This window comes from Sinocyclocheilus grahami, unplaced genomic scaffold (genome assembly GCF_001515645.1).
Source record: "Sinocyclocheilus grahami isolate Dianchi unplaced genomic scaffold, SAMN03320097.WGS_v1.1 scaffold318.1, whole genome shotgun sequence".
Taxonomy (NCBI): domain Eukaryota; kingdom Metazoa; phylum Chordata; class Actinopteri; order Cypriniformes; family Cyprinidae; genus Sinocyclocheilus; species Sinocyclocheilus grahami.
The window spans coordinates 685895-708746 of NW_015505497.1; the positions used below are offsets into that span (position 1 = coordinate 685895).

At 38.0% G+C, this 22852-nt stretch overlaps 1 protein-coding gene across 2 annotated transcripts in view; it reads left to right on the top strand.

Moving 5' to 3' along the window:
• Window positions 1–22135, top strand: part of atg10 (ATG10 autophagy related 10 homolog (S. cerevisiae)) — a 35849-nt gene extending 13714 nt beyond the window's left edge. For both annotated transcript variants that reach the window (XM_016294481.1, XM_016294480.1), the window contains 4 exons: window positions 2507–2639; window positions 3025–3122; window positions 19964–20061; window positions 21829–22135. In XM_016294481.1, coding sequence (XP_016149967.1) covers window positions 2507–2639; window positions 3025–3122; window positions 19964–20061; window positions 21829–21928 — 429 coding nt within the window. In that variant the 3' untranslated portion in view covers window positions 21929–22135. The remainder of the gene's footprint in view (window positions 1–2506; window positions 2640–3024; window positions 3123–19963; window positions 20062–21828) is intronic.
• Window positions 22136–22852: the final 717 nt, after the last annotated feature.

A 22852-nucleotide genomic window follows, 5' to 3' on the forward strand; every position in this document is an offset into this window, starting at 1 on the left:
ATTCATTTGAATATAGATAGATAGACATACAGATAGATAGATAGATAGATAGATAGATAAAAATATTATTATTATATTATTACATAATATTTTTCAAGCTCAAATTCATTAATAGTAGCTAAAACGCCAAAGCTATGTAAGGGTGCAATATCTTTTAAATATATGAAAAAGTATTATTATTGTCATTGTTGTTGTTATTGTTCAAATATATTTCACCCCATATAGCTTCAATATAGAACTTGAATAATACTTCAAATATAATATTATTATTGTAGTCGTAGTAATAATAATAATAATAATATAAAAAATTACAATAAGATTATATTATGTATAATTTAATAAAAGCAGTATTTTTCAATAACATGGCATGAAACACTAAGGGTTTCATGCAAAATCCTGCACCAAGACTTGAATCAGTAAATCGTTTCCTTTTGATTTGTTTGATTTATATCATCTTTACAACTGTCCAATTTAACTGATTTACTAAAACAAATATGACTTTCCAAATTGTTACCTTCTGTTGTGTTACATGGCTACTTGTCAATAAAAGTAGCTTGTTAGTGGCGAAGCTACACTGTGATGTCTACATAATGTAGTTACAGTAAGTTAGCTGTGTCGCTGTTAGTTCTAGTTATTCCTCAGTAATGGTTGTGAACTCCTCCCAAGTATGACAGCATGCCTTCCTGTTTATCTGTGCTTATGCAAGTTGCAGCACCCTAAACCTTTATTCCACATTCTGACAGCCAATTAATCTCCAGGGGTTGCAGGTCGAGAAAGAGCGGGAAAATCCAGTGCGCGCCACCTGAAAGAGAGGTAACCTTGGTAAACAGTCTGCACAACATTTGTGCATGTGGACCCGCTCGAGGGTCCTGTGTATGATGCCATTACTCATGCTCCACAACACAAAGCGGGGAGTGTATAAACTCCCTCAACATGTCAACAACATCCTATCAATGAAGGATGCAAGAGGAAAGCAAAAAGGTAAACACACGTTGTTGCCCACACGGACTGTTAAGGAGATCTTGTTTTCATCAGTCAAGTTTTGGGAAGAAGAATGAAGTCACATACTGCTTGATGAATCACTCGCGTGTGTCGCTGGCTTTGGGTTTGGTATCACAGCTCAGGGTTAATGGCAAGTCTGCACACGTATCATGGATCAGATATGTGATATGGCTCCATACATGACTTCTTGCATGTGGAAAGCCACTTCCTTTTCTTGCAGAAGATCATTGAAGCTGTGTAAACCGAATTAGCATTTATGTGGCAAGATTTCATATCTGTTGTATATGAATAGAATGGAAATGTATTCATTCATGCCCCTTCAACCTGTATGATGTAATGACTATATTTCTTTTGGAGCACAAAATGAGAAGTTTAGGAGAATTCTGACAGTTAACAGAGATGGATTCTGTTGAGCGCCAAAAACAAAAACAACATGAAAGCACTAGAAGTTTAATCCACACAAGTTGTACTGTAAATAAAGATTATTGAAGTATGTTTTACTCCAACATGCTATTTCCATCTTTCGTCTTCAAAATTCAGATGTTTAATTCTGTGTTAATTGCCATTTCTTTGTAATTAATTGTGAAATTGTCTTGCAATTTCTGTATGAAAATTGTTTCTGCACCAAATTTTTCAGTGCATATGACTTTTGCAGTATACAGTATCACTTGAATCCAATATGGCAATATAGGATATAAGTCCTATGGACCACTTTTATAGTGTTTATTTATTTTTTTATTATTATTTTCTCAATTTTAGAGCTTGAATGCCCTTTCAAAAGTAAATAAGTATTTTTGAAAAGAAAGTCTCTTGAGCCCACCAAGGCTACATTTATTTAAGCAAAAAATACAATAAAAACAGTACTATTGTGAAATATTATTAGAATTTCAAAAACTGATTTGTATTTGAATATATTTTAAAATGCAATTTAGTGCTCTGATGCAAAGCTGAATTTTCAGCATCATTACTCCAGTCGTAAGTGTCACACGATCCTTCAGAAATCATTCTAATATGCTGATTTCTTCTTATCAATGTTGAAAACAGTTGTGCTGCTTAATTTTTGAGAAAAAAATACTTTTTTCAGGATTCTGTGATGAATTGAAAGTTTAAAATAACAGCATTTATTTGAAATATAAATCTTCTGTAACATTATAAATGTCTTTAGTATCAATTAAATGCATTTTTTTCTGAATTTAAATGTTTATTTCTTTAAAAGAAAAAAAAAAAACTTACTTACCCCAGACTTTGTGTACAACAATGAGAAGTGTAAACATTCTAATAAATTTCTTTTGTATTCTATGGATTGAAATAATTCATAAGAGTTTAGAACAACAAGATAGTGAGTAAATGATGATAGAATATTCATTTTTGAGTGAAATAATACTTTAAGTATGTTGTCTCAAAATGTGACATTTTTTGTCACATATATGTCTGTATTTTTGTCATTAAATGGCATGTCTCTATCTTTTACTTTCTACCCGTTTCTCTCTGTCTTGTTTTCTAGGCAAACGTTGAGGATGAAATGGCTGGAGTTCAGGCAGTATGTGAAATTCACGCTGTGCTGCGCTATGAATACCACGTTCTGTATTCTTGCAGCTATCAGATCCCCGTCCTCTATTTCAGAGCCTCCACGTTAGGTACACGGCATTCTCTCTCACTGCATTTCTATCATTAAACTGCACGGCCTTGTTTATATGCTGTCTGCTTCCCTTATCAGTGTGTGTATTTCAGAACCCTCAGTGTTCTGCTTTCTCAAAGTCTGGTTTATGTGTGCTGCAAAAACAGTCTCAACATTTACACTGAGATCCCATCTCGACAGGAGTGTTTGAGTTTTGAGAAAGTAACTCGCATCTGTGCTCAACAAAGTTTGACTTTGTGCTGTAAATACATTAATAGCCGCCATGTAAACATTTTCGGAGCTGTTATTGGACAAGTTAGCAAACAAGCACATCCAAGCGTGATCCATTTGAAAGCAATCGCTCAAAGGGGTCTGTAATCAGAAAAACTCATTCTCCATCACAGATGGGCGACCCCTGTCTCTCGAGGAGGTGTGGAGCAATGTTCATCCGAACTATAGACAGAGACTACAGCAGGGACCCTGGGACACACTGACCCAACAGGTAACCTGTTGACATCATGAATTTGTTGAAGAGTCTTCATGTTGTTTCTGAGGTGCCACTCTAGTCAAAGCTGCAGATGGAATGCACACAAACTACCAAAAATGGTTCAAAGACTGTCGAAGGCACATTGCACTTTTGCAGGTGGCAGTTGCTTTCTCAAAATCAACACTCCGTTGCAACTGGTCGGCTTTGTAGTTCGTAAGATTCAAGCTGCACAGGTTTTAATTGGTCCGTCAGGATACAAAATGGTTTTTTAATACAAAATAATTTTTAATAAGTGATATTTCTATTTTAAAAGGAAATAATATATAATCAGTGCTGGGTAGTAACTGATTACATGTAATCTGGATTACATAATCAGATCCCAAAAATTAAAGGGGTCATATGACGTTGCTAAAAAAGAACATTATCTGGTGTAATGAAATGTTTATGCGGTTTAAGGTTAAAAAAACACATTATTTTCCACATACTGTACATTATTGTTTCTCCTCTATGCCCCGCCTTTCTGAAATGCGTCGATTTTTACAAAGCTCATCGGTCTGAAAAGCGAGGTGTGCTCTGATTGGCCAGCTATCCAGTGCGTTGTGACGGAAATGTTACGCCCCTTACCATACTGTGATGCCATCTCCCAGCGCGACAAGACGAAACCAATAAAACCCATTATAAACTAGGCATTTGTTGCATCCAGTGGGGACATAATTACGGATTATAATGACTTCTACTGTTTTTTTACGCGTTGTGTTGCATCGGGCCGCGTAAACATAAAACCCTGTCTGCATTTGTGATCGGAGAAATGACAAACAACAAGCGCTACTCTACTCTGCTCAAAACTCGCGTTTGAATCATCAGTGGCAAATCCTTTAAATATGAAAACGTTCTTCCAGTCTGTGAGTCAGCATTATTTGTCAGAACACCGGCATTGTAGGCTACTCGCCCAGGAAACAGTCCTCGTCCTCCGTAAAATGCATTGCACACATCTGAATATTTGGTTTGAACTGTTCTGGAACAGTGTTGTAAATACATCTTAACCACTGATTTCTAGTTGTGTCCTCTTTTTGGAAGACCAAACAAAGTAGTTTCGCTTTCGCAATGAAACACACACGACATGGTGGCGGTGGCAGCAACAATACTACAGCGAGAATCAAAGTTACGCCGCCTTTCTTTGCGTGAACATTTAGGCGGCGTTATGCAAATCTTCCCACATCATGACGTAGATATGTGGGGGTGTGTTTAAACGAGGCGTTTTAAGAGGGCGTGGACAACTTTTATAAAGAATATCTCTTTGGGTTTGAGACTTTAGTCTTTGAAACTTTAGGGATCTTATCTATTCACTAGCAGCTTGTAACACTCCAAAGAGAAAGGAAAACTTGAAATCGCATCATATGACCCCTTTAAGTATTTGTAATTAGAGTATATTACATTTTAAAATGCTCAGAATCAGATTACAATCGTTTATGGAGACTTTTGTGCTGTTTGAAAATGATCTGTCATTTTATTTTGTTCTAGATTGCTATTGTCAGATCATTGATTTCAGATTTACTCTGACCATAACTGTCTTACACTGTCATAAAAAAGGGGTAAAATCAACATCAGAGTTAGCCTTTCTTAACGTATTCCCTTATGCCGTAAACATACCTAAGTTTTAGTTGTTTATGTGAAAATTTTGTGCATAAAAGCCTAACTGTGATTGGTCAGTTGATATGTTAATCAGATGGCTGTTCCTGTTATAGTGGGCGGTTCTTGGCGAGAACAAGCTGCGATGTAGATCAAACTTTACGCCGATTGCTGGCATTCCATCTTCATAGATCTACTGGAGTGTTTGGAAAAACTAGTTAAAGGGATAGTTCACCCAAAAATGAAAATTGTATGTTTATCTGCTTACCCCCAGGGCATCCAAGATGTAGGTGACTTTGTTTCTTCAGTAGAACACAAACTGAAATTTTTAACTCCAGCCGTTGCAGTCTATCAGTCGTATAATGCATGGCAATGGTAACAAAATTTATGAGAGAAAAAAAAACATGCACAGACAAATCCAAATTAAACCCTGCGGCTCGTGACGACACCTTGATGTCCTAAGACACAAAATGATCAGTTTGTGCGAGAAACCGAACAGTATTTATATAATATTTTACCTCTGATACACCACTATGTCCAACTGCTTTGAGCACGCGCACGGCATCCGGTGCGTGAGGTGTGTACGCGCGCTGGCGTAGTTTATGTTAATGGGTGTGTTGATATCCAGCCGAAGAGCAATCAACAATAACGTCAGGCGAGCAGGCTCAGAAGTTGGGAATACGTGGAAAGTCACCACTCCCGAATGAGTTTGCGTGAGAGAAAGTAATCTTTTAGTTTTAAGTCGGTTTGAACAATCCGGATAAGCGCAAGTAAGTACCATTTTGATTAGCCGTCTTACCTACAATGACTGTGCACTGTGTAAACAATGAGTGACGTATACATGCGAGAGATCACTTCCGGCGCTTGCGTAAAATACGCCAGAGCGCGTACATGCCTCACGCACCGGATGCCATGCGCGTGCTCAAAAGCAGTTGGACATAGTGCTGTATTAGAGGTAAAATATGATATAAATACTGTTCGGTTTCTCGCACAAACCGATCGTTTCGTGTCTTAGGACATCAATGTGTCGTCACAAGCCGCAGGGTTTAATTTGGATTTGTCTGTGCATGTTTTTTTTACTCTCATAATTTTTGTTACCATTGCCATGCATTATAAGACTGATAGACTGCAACGGCTGGAGTTAAAAATCTCAGTTTGCATTCTACTGAAGAAACAAAGTCACCTACATCTTGGATGCCCTGGGGGTAAGCAGATAAACATCAAATTTTCATTTTTGGGTGAACTATCCCTTTAAGGCTGTGAGGGATGCAGAGCAGTAGGCATGATTACAGAGAGATATTGAATGGATGGAGAGAGTGGAAAAATAGATGCAGAAAAAGGCTGATTAGAGGCAGTATAGGATATTAGAGAAGAGGGATGGTAGTAATAGCAGAGGGAGAGACTCGGGAAGGGTTGAGGGTCTCGCGGTTCTCAGGAGATGGAACACTGCCGCATTTGACGCAGGTAAACATGAGTGACTCACATCAAGGCCTTACGAGCAGTGACGCCAATGGACTCTCTCTCTTTATCTCTCACTTTCCTCTCTGTTTTTGCCCTCTTATATCTCTGTCTCCTCTTTATCTGCCCAATTTTCTCAAACCCAAATCGCATTCTTAGCATAACCGATTAGGACAACACAGAACACTTCTCTCTTGAGGACTCAATAAGGCCCCAAACGGTTGACTGTGAACATGTAGTCTGAGACTGTACACTCGTGAAAATAAAGTATGGAAGTCCGTTTCTGCCACGGAATAAAAAGATTAATAGATTTTTCTTTCAATTGCAAGAAACAAAGGCTAACTGGTGAGATATAAAATTACCTTTTATTTATTTTTTTGGCAAAAAAGATTTAAATTCACATTTGTGAGAAAAAATAAGTTAGAGTTGTGAGATAAAAAGAGTAATGACCTATTTTGTATTCTTAGGGCCCTATGATTTCCGTGATGCGGAAAACGTGGACAGAAACGCGGAATCTGGTCAAAATTTTAATTTACTGTAACACGGAATGTCACAGAATTTGCCAACATTTGGATGAATAAATAAAAATGTGATATGGACTAGTCTCTGTGAATATTAAGCAGCAAAAATACTATTTCAATATGAATCCTGCATGGTCTGCCTCATGGTCTGTGTGAATGAATGGCGCAGATATATGTTTTTTTTTTCCAAATTAACAATTAAAACGGGAAAAACTGAATTTGTGGGGAAAAAAAGGATTTCATAGGGCCCTAATTATATTATATATATTGTGGCGGAAAACAAAACAACAATTGCGAGATGTAAACTCAGAATGTCAGAAGTGGCTGATAAAATTTCAGAATTGTGAGATTTAAAAATTGTAAGGAAAAAAGTCAGAATTCTGAGTTTGTTTCTCGCAATTCTGAGAAAAAAAAGTTGAGACAAAACAATTTATGAATTGTGAGATATAAACTCAGAATTGCGAAATGTTTACTTGCAAATCTAAGAAGAATTCAGAATTGTGGTTTCGGAATTGTGAGATGAACTCACAATTGAAAGAAAAAACTAAAGTAAATGTTATTTGTTACTAACAAATTAAATTTGGCATCTTTCAAAAAAAAATTTAAAAAAGGTTGTCACTCTTATGCCATTATGTGCTAGCTGTGATTTTACGGTCAAAAGTAATTGAAAAAGTAATTAGTAATTTAAATAAATATATATATATATATATATATACAGTATATATATATATATAATGTATGTATATAATATATAAATAATATGACCATGAATTATAAGAGTTAGAATTTTTATCTCACAATTACAAGTTTATATGAAGTCAAAATTGTGGAAAAAAGATGCAAAGAGGCAAAAAGTGGGTTAAAAATATTGGTTCTTCAGTTTAATAAAATGTTCTTGACTCTAAGAATCTTGACTCTAACAGAAGTGCCTGTTTTAACAGGACAAGTTTCACAACAGTTTTGTGTGCATATATAGTGATTTGGCCTGTTCTCCCGTGAGGCCTGTAGATCAAGTCATGATAATTGACTAACAGAGCTGGAATCGTGCCGCAGTATAGGAGCACGATGGAACTGCTATTCACAAATAAAATGAAAAAGTCCAACTCTATACCGCTGATGCTCATAGTGAGGTTTCGTCGAGGGAATTTAAAGAGTCAGCACGTCTTCAATGCTTGAACAGTAACTGAGCAATGCATACAGACAGTTGATGTTGTGAATTTTAATGCAGATGGTGACAGTGCATTGAGGTTGTTTTTATTTGCAGAGTAGAGGAGATTTATTTATTGAGGTTTTGGATAACTGGATTAAAACGGTGCTTACTGACAGCAAAGTTTTTGTCGTAAGTGGTGCCATTGTACCTTGCAGTCTTCCTCCAGCCACTTAAATTCAAACACTCAGCTATGAACACAATATTCAACACTTAAAAATAATGTATGAATTACATAAATTTATCACTTATGAACCCAAAAAGAGGAAACATTCATGCATTATTTACGTTTGAAACAATTTCCTCAGGTTTATTTTTTACACTTTTTCCCACTGTGTGCTCAATATATCTTTAATTATTCTCAGTACATGTGAGAACAGATGCCTAGATTTTTGTTGCTTTAAGGTCCGTGATGTCTTTTCCAAATTTACCTATTGTAACGTCAAATTTTTGTAGATATCATTAATTTCTGTGAATTTCCTGAGTAATATACCCTTTTTGGTGTTTTGATTTAGACTGTCGGACAGTTTTGGTGTCATGAAGATGCTCACAAGCTAACATTAGTTTCTCTCCTGGAGTGAACCTGGAGTGTTGTGTTCCTCATCTGTGTTTGTGTAGCCAGTATTCATGCAGAAAGGAACTCTTTTTGTGGAAACTTTTAAGCATTTTGCATAAGGTGAACTTTAACTTACCACAGTACGAAACTTTAATTATAATTTATATATTTATTTAAAATATTAATTTATTTAAATTAGATATTATCACAGAGACACACTCAGTGTCTTTATGTGTAAAGTCTTTAGGGGCTTGTGTGCATTTTGACAGTAGCTGGTACATCAGCATTCCAGACAGTTTGTGTGTTTATGGTTGATGGTTTTTGCAGTGGCTGCATTTACATGCTCTTTCATCAGTATTTTTACAGCAATTTATGTATATAACTTTTGGGGCAGATCTATTAAAGTTAGTTAAACCAAGTCTTTTGGCATTTATTGCTCAGTTAGCTGCCCATCAACTATATTTTTAAGACTTTATAAACAAAATACACTTGTGATACAGTATGTAATGTAAATATGTTTAAAGGGATTATTTACATTACATTTATTCATGTAGCAGATGCTTTTATGCAAAGCTACTTATAAAAGAGGACAATAGAAGCAATCAAACCAACAATATAAAAGTTTTTTTAGAATAAATAAAAAATAATGAAAGTATAGAAGAGACATGGAAGAGCTGTTAGGGGGTCAAGTTATTTTTTATAACAAACTTAAAGAACAAACTGAGACAGACTAAAGCCAGAAGAACTGTGGCAACTTCTCCAAGATGCTTCAAGAGACCTACCTGCAAAGCTACCTGAAAAACCGAGGGCAAAAGCTGCTTTAAATGTAAAGCATGGTCACACCAAATGTTGATTTAATTTAGTTAATAAAAGTTCATTGATAAAGAAAATCTATTACATTATTTTTGACAGCATTTTTACACAAGCGCCTAAAACTTTTCACAGTACTGTATCCCTGTATATGTATACAAACCCGATTCCAAAAAAGTTGGGACACCGTACAAATTGTAAATAAAAACAGAATGCAATGGACCAACAATATAAAAGTTTTTTTAGAATAAATAAAAAATAATGAAAGTATAGAAGAGACATGGAAGAGCTGTTAGGGGGTCAAGTTATTTTTTATAACAAACTTAAAGAACAAACTGAGACAGACTAAAGCCAGAAGAATTGTGGCAACTTCTCCAAGATGCTTCAAGAGACCTACCTGCAAAGCTACCTGAAAAACCGAGGGCAAAAGCTGCTTTAAATGTAAAGCATGGTCACACCAAATGTTGATTTAATTTAGTTAATAAAAGTTCATTGATAAAGAAAATCTATTACATTATTTTTGACAGCATTTTTACACAAGCGCCTAAAACTTTCATTTACACTGGGGGAAAAAAGATGAGACAAAATTAAGTCAAATTAATTTTTTTTGTAAATCAACATTATGCTGTTGATTGAATTTAAGCTCAACTTTTATTGAACCCGGAATATTCCATTAATTGCTAGAGAACCATGAATAGCTTATACTGGCGTTTCCAGAAGTAAATAATAAAGATGAGAGTGTGTTCAAGCTTGTTACTTGACATTGCTAAGGCTATTTGATTGGTTGCTAGTGTATTTTTACTAGTTACTAGGTGTTGACAGGGTGTTTTGTCAGGTTGCGATATGTTGATGTCTTGCTTGTTTCTGAGATATTTCGAATGCATCTGTTTACACTGCTGCTCACAACACAGGTTTACTGAACTCACTCACCAAATTTTGTTGTAATATTGAAAGGGAGTTCCCCTTCGGGAACTCGAGCCGCGTCGGAAACGCTAGGGGAACACCTTCAGCGATACCAAGCTCTGAATCATATGTGTAATCAGTCGAATCGATGGGCAGGACGTCAGAGGTGGGTGACGTCATGACCAGGAAGTTTTAAAAGCACGTGAGGTGCAGCCGGCGCTAGCTTTCTGTCATTCAGCAAAGCTCTCTGTGTGTGTCAGTCACAATTTATGTTCTGTGAGTCTTATTTATTGTTGTCTGTCCAAAAGTTGCACAAGCATAAAAAATATAAGCTCAAGCAGAAAGGGAAAAAAGATGTCTAAATTAAAGATAAAAAAGGGCAAAAGCAGATCGCGTTACAGACTGCGTGTTCCTCCCTGCCCACGCTACATCACGAGCGGGGATACACACAGTTTGTGCATGGTCTGCTTGGGAGCGGAGCACGCGGTGTCGGCTCTCGAGAGGGCCGACTGACCGCTCTAAGTCGGGGGCTTCTAAGGCGAGGCCCAATCTGAGGGTCGTGCTTCAGTCGAGGAAGCCCTCGACAAAGCGGTCCTGACAGACCTAAGTCCAGGACTGCTGAGGGCGGCCCCTACTGGGGAAGAGCGGGGTACACCGCATTACACGGTGTCCGTCTCTCCTCCGCTCCCTTGGGAAACCGTTCTGCCAACCCTGCCAGTGTTCCCTTAGTAGATTATTTAGCAGCGTGGAAACTACTGCCAAATGTATCTTGTTGGGCATCGAGATGTCGCTCTAGCTCATATGGGAAAGTTGGGGTTAAGACTAAACGCCAAGAAAAGTGTGCTTTCTCCATTACAGAGTACCACTTATCTGGGTGTGGTGTGGGATTCGACCACGATGCAGACACGTTTGTCTCCTGCTCGGATCGAGTTGATCCTCACTACAGTCGTGGGAGTCAGAGAAGGCCGGTCACTCACTGTCAAGCAGTTTCAGAAGCTGCTGGGTCTGATGGCAGCAGCGTCCAACGTGATACCTCTTGGCCTGCTGTACATGAGACCCCTACAGTGGTGGCTCAAGACCAAGGGGTTTTCCCCGAGGGGAAACCCGCTTCGCATGATCAAGGTCACGCGGCGATGCCTACGTGCCTTAGACATGTGGAGGAAACTTCACCCCCGCCCAGAGTTGTGGAAGCTGTGGGTGTGGCCCCTGAGGGGGCACAACTCATAGCATCTGGTCTCTCAACTGAGGTTGTTGAGACCATCCTCCAATCTAGAGCTCCCTCAACGAGGAAACTGTACGCTCTGAAGTGGAGGCTCTTCACTTCATGGTGCGGAGACCGCCAGCTTGACCCAGTTAACGGCCCAATTAGTACATTGCTGGAGTTGTTGCAGGCCCGTTTCTCCGCGGGGTTAACCCACTCAACCCTGAAGGTCTACGTGGCGGCTATAGCAGCCTACCACGCCCCTCTTGATGGTCACTCAGTGGGCAAGGACCCCCTGGTTACATGATTCCTCCGCAGTGTGATGAGGCTGAGGCCTCAGGTACAATCTCGTGTCCCTGCTTGGGACCTTGCTGTGGTGTTAGAAGCTCTCTGTAGGCCTCCTTTTGAGCCTATCGAGGATATATCAGATCGTCTTCTTACGTTAAAGACTGTGTTTCTCTTAGCTATATCTTCTCTAAAGAGAGTTGGGGATCTGCAGGCCCTTTCGGTGGCTCCTTCCTATCTTGACTCTGTGCCCGGTCTGCCCAAAGCTTTTTTGTACCCTCAGGCGGGGTATGTCCCTAAGGTCCCCTCCTCTACACCACGGCCTGTCGTACTCCAGACTTTTTATCCTCCTCCCTTTAGGGAGCCCGACCAGCAGAGGCTTAATTGTATGTGTCCAGTGCAAGCACTGGATGCATACGTCCACAGAACTGCCCTGTGGAGAAAGGCAGACCAACTGCTTGTGTGCTATGGTCCCCCTTAGAGAGGTCATCCTGCTTCCAAGCAGACCCTCAGCCGATGGATAGTGAATGCCATTACGGTTACCTATGAGTCCTCTGATCTCCCCTCACCATTGGGGGTCAAGGCTCACTCAACAAGAAGTGTGGCGGCCTCCAATGCCTTTCTCGCAGGAGTTCCTATGCAGGACATCTGCAACGCTGCAGGATGGTCTACGCCCCTCACGTTCATCAGGTTCTATGACCTAGATTTGCGAGCCACTCCAGGCCGCTCTGTTCTCTTGCCATAGATGTGCTCTTCCACACTAGGCAGGGATTTGCAAGTCTGGCGGCATGGACATCTCGTTCCCCTAGCGGCCATACTTCTGGCATCCCTACTAGAGCTTGCTACACTCCTAAGAAGCTAGCGCCGGCTGCACCTCACGTGCTTTTAAAGCTTCCTGGTCATGACGTCACCCGCTTCTGACGTCCTGCCCATCGATTCGACTGATTACACATATGATTCAGAGCTTGGTATCGCTGAAGGCGTTCCCCTAGCGTTTCCGACGCAGCATCTCGTTCCCTCGAGGAACCATGGTTACATACGTAACCTGGGACGTTTTGTTTTCATATCTAAACCGTGTGCAAACAAACGATATTTAGCTCTCAAAAAACAGGACTGGCAAATACAGAGTTCTGGCATGAAACTCTAGATGGCGCAGTCCAATAAGTCTAGCTGAATCTGACCTGGCGACATCATTATCACATGGCAGCTGATTGGTTCTCTCCTGTATCGGTAGCCAATGAGCTTACTGCTCAATATTCAAATACCTGGCTTTTGTTTGCTGTAGCAGTTTGCAGCGCACTTCTGAAACCCTCCACCTTCCCCAGCTCCACCTGTTTAGATCTGCTACGGGGTGATTCATGTATGCTATATGGGGGTTATTCATACATGTTATATGTGCAGCAGCAGTATTTCTTACATGCTTACCGCAGCATGTTGTGGATGTATTGGCAGTAGCAAGTCTCGGTACTTGCTCTGCCGCAGCAACAGCTGCAGCAGCAGCAGCATAGCAAATCTATTCCGCCAAGACCAAATACATTAACATTGTCATGTACATTACCATGCCAATCCCTCCGAGAGTTGTCATGACAGAACTGTATTCTGCTGCTGTGTGAACGTATCCATCAGAAGAACACACAGTAGATCTAAACTCACTGCTGTTCCTGTTATTTGTATATTTATTCCAATATAATTGTTGATGGGAGTTTCTTTTCAAAATCCTAAAAAAAAAAAGATGAAAGGGGGAAAAAACTTATAAGCCCTGTATACACCTAGAGTCAAGATGACAAGCAGACAGTGCTAAATACAGTTGTGAACGGGGTCTAAAATGTTTTGAGTTCCTCCACTTTTGACCACTTACTAAAGGTATTCAAAAATGCATTTGCAAAACGCAAATCTACACTAAAGTCACTGAAATCCACCTTCTTTCCGCAGACTGAGCAAATTCTTAAAGGGGTCCTATTATGCTCTTTTACAAAGTCTTGATTTTGTTTTGGGGGTGTACTACAATAGGCTCTCATACTAGGTTGTTCGAAAAACACTTTTTTTTCTCATATTTTACATTATTACAACACTTCTCTCCCCAGTCTGGCATGAGCGGCTCGAATAGTTCCTGTATCAAATGAAGGCCCGCCTTCTGAAATATGAAATGTGCTGTGATTGGTTAGCTGGGCCAGTGTGTGTTGTGATTGGTTAGCTGGGCCAGTGTGTGCTGTGATTGGTTAGCTGGGCCAGTGTGTGTTGTTATTGGAAGCACTCGGCGTCTGGTCGGGAAATGTCATGCCCCTTACTATAGCCGCCAGCGAGCTTCAGTGTAAATATTGCGTCAAAATCAAATCAATTTGAGCATGATTTAAACCCGGATGATTGTAACCACTCTAAGTTTGTCTGCCTTGGGAAAGCTAGCGTGTCTCCGACATAGTGATGACAACACTTGTTGCCTTCTCTAGTGCAGCTCAACCAGGTCTCGTCACATTTGTCGATATTTGTGATACCACAAATCCCGGAAAATATGTGTTGTAGTCCAAACGAGTCGGTCGTTGTAGTTTTTGAAAAGTGATTTCTATTAAATAAAATACCTCCTTTTGAAGTGGACTTTGAGCTTTGTAACTTTATCTTTTTATGCTCAAACAGCAACATTACAGACTAACTGAAGTTGAAAAAGCATAATAGGACCCCTTTAAATTGGAATTTTACTATTTCACTTCCATTTCCTTTAATAAATCTGTTTTGCACTAGGTACAAAAAATTGTTCCTCTCAGGACCTTAAGGACAAAAATGTCCCCATTGAAACCCATTAAAATTGCTATTTTTAATCGCAGTGCCATTTAACTGTAAAATTATGCAATTTTTGTTGATAGGCTTTCATTATATTGGCAAGGCTTTAAAATTTAATGTTTTACAATTTTTTACCAGATAGTGCCATTTTTTCAGGTTTGACCTATAAAGAAAATACTCGCTTTATTTCTGTTTTCTGCTTCTGCATATTATAGAGCCAATTGGATAAATAATGCAGCTATAATTGTGTGGGTGTGTTGGTATGGATGTCAGAGTGTGGTTTGTATGTGTGTCATAAAAATAAAAAAATTGTGTGTGTTCTTGTAATATTTGAGAGAGAAAAACTCTCCTGCAAATCACAAATCCAACCACTGTGTGCACCAGTAGAGTTTTGCTAGCATCTAATGGGGAAAATTTGGTACTGCGCCCAAAAAAAATCTTACTGAAAGCTCATTTTTTGAGATATCAACCTCAAATTTGCAATACAACTTGTTTAGATTTATGGCTTAGATTTTTTAGCAGGTATAGAGTTCAACATGTTTCATAAATATTTTATATAAAACATCGTTCATAAATCATTTTCATAAACCTAAACATCTAGAACTTTTTTTTTTGGTTTCACTTTTTAAACTTTTTTTACTTAAAAAATAATCTGCCATGGGTCTTCTTTAAAATGAGACCAAACTTAACTCTGTGCTCCCAAGCTTCAAATTTTTATGATATGTATAACTTTTTTTAATTGACGCACAAGGGTTAATCGACAAAATTAGAATTAGATTTCAATTAAACTACAACGGATAAGTGTATGTGACCCATTAAAACGACATGTTTTTCATTTCAGTGATTTCGATTTGCATGCACATAAACAACAGGAGAAAACAGAAAAACAGAATAAAATGACATATGATAGGAATAAAATTAATAGACCTACAGAAAATGTTTCAGTGACATAATTAACAAATTAAGGAATTCATCATTTCATTTTTATGGCCACACCACAAGTTTTAGGAAACAGAGACGGCTGAAAGTCATTTCAGTGATTTCGCATTTTTTGCATGCACATAAACAACAGGAGAAAACAGAAAAACAGAATAAAATGACATATGATAGGAATAAAATTAATAGACCTACAGAAAATGTTTCAGTGACATAATTAACAAATTAAGGAATTCATCATTTCATTTTTATGGCCACACCACAAGTTTTAGGAAACAGAGACGGCTGAAAGCTCGTCCTGTTTGTTTTCTTTATTTTACAAAGACATTGTATGCATAAATAAAAGTAAACCCTTTACATTTTCAATGGATGTCTTACTCCTGTCTTTATGACCAAAAATTACAGAATATTTACATTTTCATTTCAGTGATTTCGATTTGCATGCACATAAACAACAGGAGAAAACAGAAAAACAGAATAAAATGACATATGATAGGAATAAAATTAATAGACCTACAGAAAATGTTTCAGTGACATAATTAACAAATTAAGGAATTTATCATTTCATTTTTATGGCCACACCACAAGTTTTAGGAAACAGAGACGGCTGAAAGCTCGTCCTGTTTGTTTTCTTTATTTTACAAAGACATTGTATGCATAAATAAAAGTAAACCCTTTACATTTTCAATGGATGTCTTACTCCTGTCTTTATGACCAAAAATTACAGAATATTTACATTTTTCTGGTGTGATAAGGACACAATACCCATCACGCCAGAGCATATTTATAACATGCTAGATGTTTATAGGCCTATGTTGTTTATAACGAATGCCATTATAGTTTTTATTTTAAGATTTTTATCTTATTCTGTTCTGAATACAGGTCAAATTTAAAGGATTCGATGACAACTTAAAGGTGACTTTTTTTTATCCATGCAGTAAACATGTCCCCAAAATATGGTTAAGGTTAAGTTAGTGGTTAAGTTTCACTCACTTGTTTTTCGCTGTTATTAATGATCACTAGATCTGCTCCGCTCTCTGTACAGTATCTTCTGCTCTCTGTCCAGTTCTTCATCTCAGTGGAAACGTAGTAAAGACTGAATTGATAGTAAATCCATCCATCTGTGAACATCCAGCTTAACTATCAGCTCATTAATGTCATTCACAAAAAATACACAACATATGTTGCAAATACCTAAATACATTTCTATCATTGAATATTTGTGTGGTTTCAGTGTAGTTGAAGAATACCTTGAAAAACTTTGTCAGTTCGTGTTTCTCTTGAACTAACGGTACGTTTAGTTGAATTAGGTCGATCATCTTGGTTAGTAGCTGATCTCTCTCTTCTGTGAAGTTGGTGTTGTTGGGTAGTCGTCTCTCTAGTGTGAAGAGGACACACAGCACTAGGACTGCTGTCAGCAGAAGAACACAGCAGCAGCAAACACACTTCAGCTGCTCTGGAGCTTCTCATCTTCACACAATCACTTCCTGACGATTCACTTTATTTATTCATTTAACACCGCTCACAACTGAAAACATGCAAAAAGTGCGATAAGTGATCAAATCTGTACTATTATATGTCTGTGTGATGAAATGTATTCATGATTAATCTCAGTACCTGGGAGTTCAGAGGACTGGATTCTCGTTGCGTTATGATCTTTTCCAGATTGACCATTTACAACGTCAATATTTGTGTACACATCATCAGCCCTTTGTCCATCTTCTCGGTGCATTTTGCTGGTTGTAGCTACACTTTTCAGTGATGTTCTAGAGTTTCGGTGTCTTTGAGAACACTAGTTTCTCTCCTGGAGTGGACTGTGTTGTGTTCCTCATCAGCCTTTGTGTGGCCAGTATTTATGCAGAAAGGGGCTTCATCTTCAACAATGTTTGGTTTGTTAAATGTGGTTTAATTGCATATATTATCACATAATCACTTCCCTAAGGTATTGAGATAAACTGCTAATACATTTCCACAAAAAACATAATGACCATTAATAAGCATGTGAAAAAGCACAATCGTTGCCACAGTTTGCATGTTTATGTGTAAAGCCATCAGGGGCTTGTTCATTTTGAAAGCAGGAGGTGTTGAAAGCTTTCGATGTTTGATGAGCTTCAGATTGTTACATCAGTGACGGCCGAACAGTTGATGGTTTTAGCGGTGACTGCATTTGCATGCTCTTCCTTCAGTGTGATTATTTAATGACTTGTAGGGGGTTGACTTTAAAGAAAATCTAGCGTAGCGTCAGTTCTGGCAGGTCACGTTAGTCAAGCTCGCATCAGCTGACTCTCAGCTGATCCCCATCGACCTATGGGAATACGACACCTATCTAAGTATTCATATATAAGGTCCCACAGTAGTATCAGAAGTTTTCGCATTGCTCAATAGCTAATTACCCTCCTCCATCCCCAACTCCTCCTCTGTCAGTCAGGGTTCAGCCTTCTGATTCTCCTTGAATCAGACTAATTCTAAAATGTGTACATAACATTACTGAACTTTAACGATATCTGCAATACATTTATGTTGGTTCTGTTCTGTATCGCTGCTCTCCCTGCTCTCATCCATGCTAGGCTGCATGGATGCGCAGGGAGTTCTTGCCCAGAATGGAACCATACCGCTAATCTAAACTGTATGCTAATTGTCAATAATCTTTGACGATAGTGGTCCTGACAGAACTGTCAGTAATCTGGGGGGGAAAATCTTGGTGTCTTTTGTATAGTTTGTGCTCTCTGTATGGATGTGGACACACAGCACTATGACTGCAGTCAGAAGAACACACACACACGGCAGCACTAACACACTGGAGCTGCTCTGTAGTTTCTAATCTTCACGCAATCACTTCCTAACGATGATTTTTAATCAATTCACCTAATAAAACGCAGCTCATATGGGAAACAATGCCAACTGTAGACTGTCTTCAGATGTTTATAAGTCTAGTTTTTGTCATTGTGTTTTATGAGTAAACTCAGTTCATCTCAGTTAGCTGTGTGTTGAGGTGTTTGGGTTTTCGGTGTGTTGAAGTCCTCTGTGTCTTATGTTTCATATCTCTTACAGTCTCAGCACTGGTGTAGATATCAACTGTCTTTCCTATTCTAGCTTCTGATTGAAACCTTTATCTATACTGTCAATCACAATTCCAGACATTTTCAGTGCTGTTGAAATAGTTACAGTCATTTAACTATGAAACATCATTTTAAAGTGGTAAAAAAAAATCCTACAGTCAACTATGTATTTATGATTAATCTCAGTACCTGCGAGTTCAGAATCTGACTGGATACTCATTGGTTTGAATCTATGATCTCTTTTTTTGACTCCACCTCTTACAACATTGACATATTCTTAGACATCATCAATGTTTCTCTTTTTTTCATCTTCTCTGTGCATTTTCCGAGTTGTGCCCTTCTCTATAAATTCATTTAGACTGTCTGACAGTTTTTGTGTCATCAAGATGCCCACAAACTAACATTAGTTTCTCTCCTGGAGTGAACTGTATTTGTGTTCCTCATCTGTGTTTGTGTGGTCAGTATTTATGCATAAAGGAACTGCTTGTGGAAATTTTATCAAGTATTCATGCATAAAGGAACTTCAACTCACCACAGAAAGACAATGACTATTTATTTCAGCTATTTATTTCAGCAATGGATTGTGTTCATTTAAATTAAATTCAAAAGCATTTATTGTCAGATACACTCAGTGTCTTCATGTGTAAATTCTTTTTTTTGGGCTTGTACATCACAGTATGTAATATAAAGTGATTAATAGTAGTACTTTTTTGTGGCAGCACCGTCTTCACGGTAACTTTCATAAAAAAAAAGAAGACAAGGGACAAAATTAAGTCAAACCTGTTTTTTTCTTGAAATCAACATAATGTCACAAATGCTGCTGTCTGAATTTGAGCTTAAAGGGATATTTCACCCCAAAATGAAAATTAGCCTGTGATTTACCTCAAGCTATTCTAGGTATATATGACTTTCTTCTTTCAGATTTACATGTAAAAAAAATATTTTTTTTCTTGATTTATATTTCAGATTACATCAGGTTACGGAAGTTAAATTGATTGTAGTTGTTTTTTTCTTGTTGATTCAAGAGGAAAGCTTAGAAGTTGCTATATTATGTTCAGCCGCACTGTTCCCAAACCTCTTCCTAAGTATGACTTCTTCCATAATAATCTCGCTGTGATGGTGTGGTCCAGGTCTCTCTGGTGTGGCATTATGGGATAGGACATTCCTCCATCTCTGCTGTGCATGAGTGCCCTCCAGTGTGCGAGACTCGCTCGAGAGCAGCAGGGTGCTAATGAAGCCCATGTGTCGCATGGCAGATTTGCTTAAGTCTGCCTCGTAATGTTCTTTTTAATTTATCTGAAGCTTTGAGCGTAATTGAATTTGGGTGGTGAAAAGTATCGTGTGACTAGTTAACATTGAGTTAAGATGGAAAAACACATGTTGTGGCATTGGTTTAATGGCTGTGTTACAGCGTGTGACAGTGAGAACCTGTTCCTAATAAAAAATGAGGTCAGAATAGACATTAACAAAGAGCTGAATGATCTCAGTGTGTGTGTGTGTGTGTGTGTGTGTGTAGGAACATACTTTACTGGGCCAACCGTTTTTCATGCTTCATCCATGTCGCACTGAGGAGTTTATGAAACCTGCTCTGGATTTGGCACAAGCTGAAAACAAGTGAGTTTCTCCCTGCTGCAGCTTTAGTCGTCATGCATCATGTGCAATGAATATGCTAGGTTCGGTGCATGTTTAAATTTACATTTATCACACGCAATTTTCCAAAAACCACTTACAGTGCAATGCATTCAAGGAACATAAACTCACACATTGCCTGGGAATCAAACCCATAACCTTGGTGTTGCTTGCAGCTAATGAAGCCCATGTGTCGCATGGCAGATTTGCTTAAGTCTGCCTCGTAATGTTCTTTTTAATTTATCTGAAGCTTTGAGCGTAATTGAATTTGGGTGGTGAAAAGTATCGTGTGACTAGTTAAAATTGAGTTAAGATGGAAAAACACATGTTGTGGCATTGGTTTAATGGCTGTGTTACAGCGTGTGACAGTGAGAACCTGTTCCTAATAAAAAATGAGGTCAGAATAGACATTAACAAAGAGCTGAATGATCTCAGTGTGTGTGTGTGTGTGTGTGTGTGTAGGAACATACTTTACTGGGCCAACCGTTTTTCATGCTTCATCCATGTCGCACTGAGGAGTTTATGAAACCTGCTCTGGATTTGGCACAAGCTGAAAACAAGTGAGTTTCTCCCTGCTGCAGCTTTAGTCGTCATGCATCATGTGCAATGAATATGCTAGGTTCGGTGCATGTTTAAATTTACATTTATCACACGCAATTTTCCAAAAACCACTTACAGTGCAATGCATTCAAGGAACATAAACTCACACATTGCCTGGGAATCAAACCCATAACCTTGGTGTTGCTTGCATCATGCTCTGCAGTTTGAGCTCAGTCAACACTTCTAACGCATGTTGTTGATTACCATGAAAAATATATATTTCACCTCATCCTCAATAATGCACTTCCAATGGAATCCTATAGTAGGCAATCAGACAGCACAGTGAATACATGTTTAACATGTGCAAGTACCAACATTATGCAACTGCTATGAAAATTTAAACGTATGATTTAAACATTACTATCTTGACCAACAACAAAAAAAAACATGGTGGGTTTCAGTGGGTAGGACTTGTCATAAATTATATATGAATATATGAAATATGTTTCATTTTTATGGATTGTATTATAATTAAATGTAATATAAATTAATAACAGGAGGCACATAGGGGCTGTTTGCACGGTTAAAAAAAAATACACTGATTTTGAGATTTATTTTGGTATAATTTTTGTGATTTAATTGTACTTTATTTTATTTATTTATTTTACTTTTGGGGGGGGGGGGTTCCCCATAAGCCTCAGAAAAGCAAGCTTATATCCAAGGATTTTATTCACCAAGAAACATCTACAAAAAAAGATGACTAAATATGACTTTTACAGCTCATTTTTTAAAAATTGTTTTAACTACAATTTATTTTAAGTGTTTTGTGTTTTGTTTTAAAATAATCCTGCCACAATACTTGACCAATAGATTCCATTTAAAATGAGGAATGAATCAACATTATTTTCTGTGGTAATCAACAGCATACTTTTAATACAAGTTTTATTTAATCTTATTCCTTTTAACATTTTATAAATGGTATTATATCATCTCATAGTGTTATATCTGTCTCATTTAGGTCTGAATGTTAATCATCAGATCTGGCATTTACATCTATTTACAGTGGGGAAAAAAAGTATTTAGTCAGCCACCAATTGTGCAAGTTCTCCCACTTAAAAAGATGAGCTAATAAGTTCTGACTAGATATAAGTATTTCTTAATTTGCAGCATTGCAGTATGGGTAGATGCTCTGATGATCTCATCTGTTCTCAGGAGGGTGAACTATATCGTGACTTGGCTCAGTGTTGTTGGACCGGTCGTCGGACTGGGCGTCCCTTTGAGCTACAGTACCGAGGTGTCTGCTCCCGACTGAAGCGCCTCTGCTTTGACCTGCTGTGATCTTCCTGTCTTTCTCAGACTCCACAGACCCAGAGGACGTGCAGAGGACATGCTGAGGGTCTCCAAGGGGCCAAAGACTCTTCAGAAGTCTTGTTAGCAATGCTTGAGCATTCAAGACAGCAAGTCTTTAAGTTCACAAGTTAGCTCTTGATGTTTAAATAAAGTGCACTAAAATAATTAATACACTGCCATTCAAATGTTTGGGGTCAGTCAGATTTTTTTATTTATTTATCAAGGATGCATTAAAGTGATCAAAATTAACAGTAAAGACATAAGGTTACAAAATGTTTCTATTTTAAATAAATGGATTTAAAGAAATGTGCCTTGAGTAGCAAATCAGCATATTAGAATGATTTCTGAAGGATCATGTGACACTGAAGACTGGAGTAACGATGCCGAAAATTCAGCTTTGCATCACAGGAATAAATTACATTTTTGAAATATATTCAGATAGAATCGGAATCAGATTTTAAATTGTAATAATATTTCACAATATTACCGCTTTTACTGTATTTTTGATCAAATAAATGCAGCCTTGGTGAGCAGAAGAGACCTCTTTCAAAAACATCTTACTGGTAGTGTATTCTGTAATGAATTTTTTAGATTACCAACCATAAAACGTCCATATTATCTGACAGATATCACTGAAATGCTCCTGAGAACCAAGGTGTATTTTTTTTTCAGAGGATGCATGTACTACATTGCTGTTACCGTTGTTCATGGGAAAATCGTTTATATACAGGGATTTGTTCAGAAAATGTACAGTATGTGACATTACCATCAAATTAAAAAGACAATCAATAGTATTCTCTGCTGCGGTTTCTTTTTTGCATTTTCAAAGGGATTGTAAAAATCATCAGAGCAGCTGTGTGTGCAGGCATGTCTTTGTCTTCAGCTG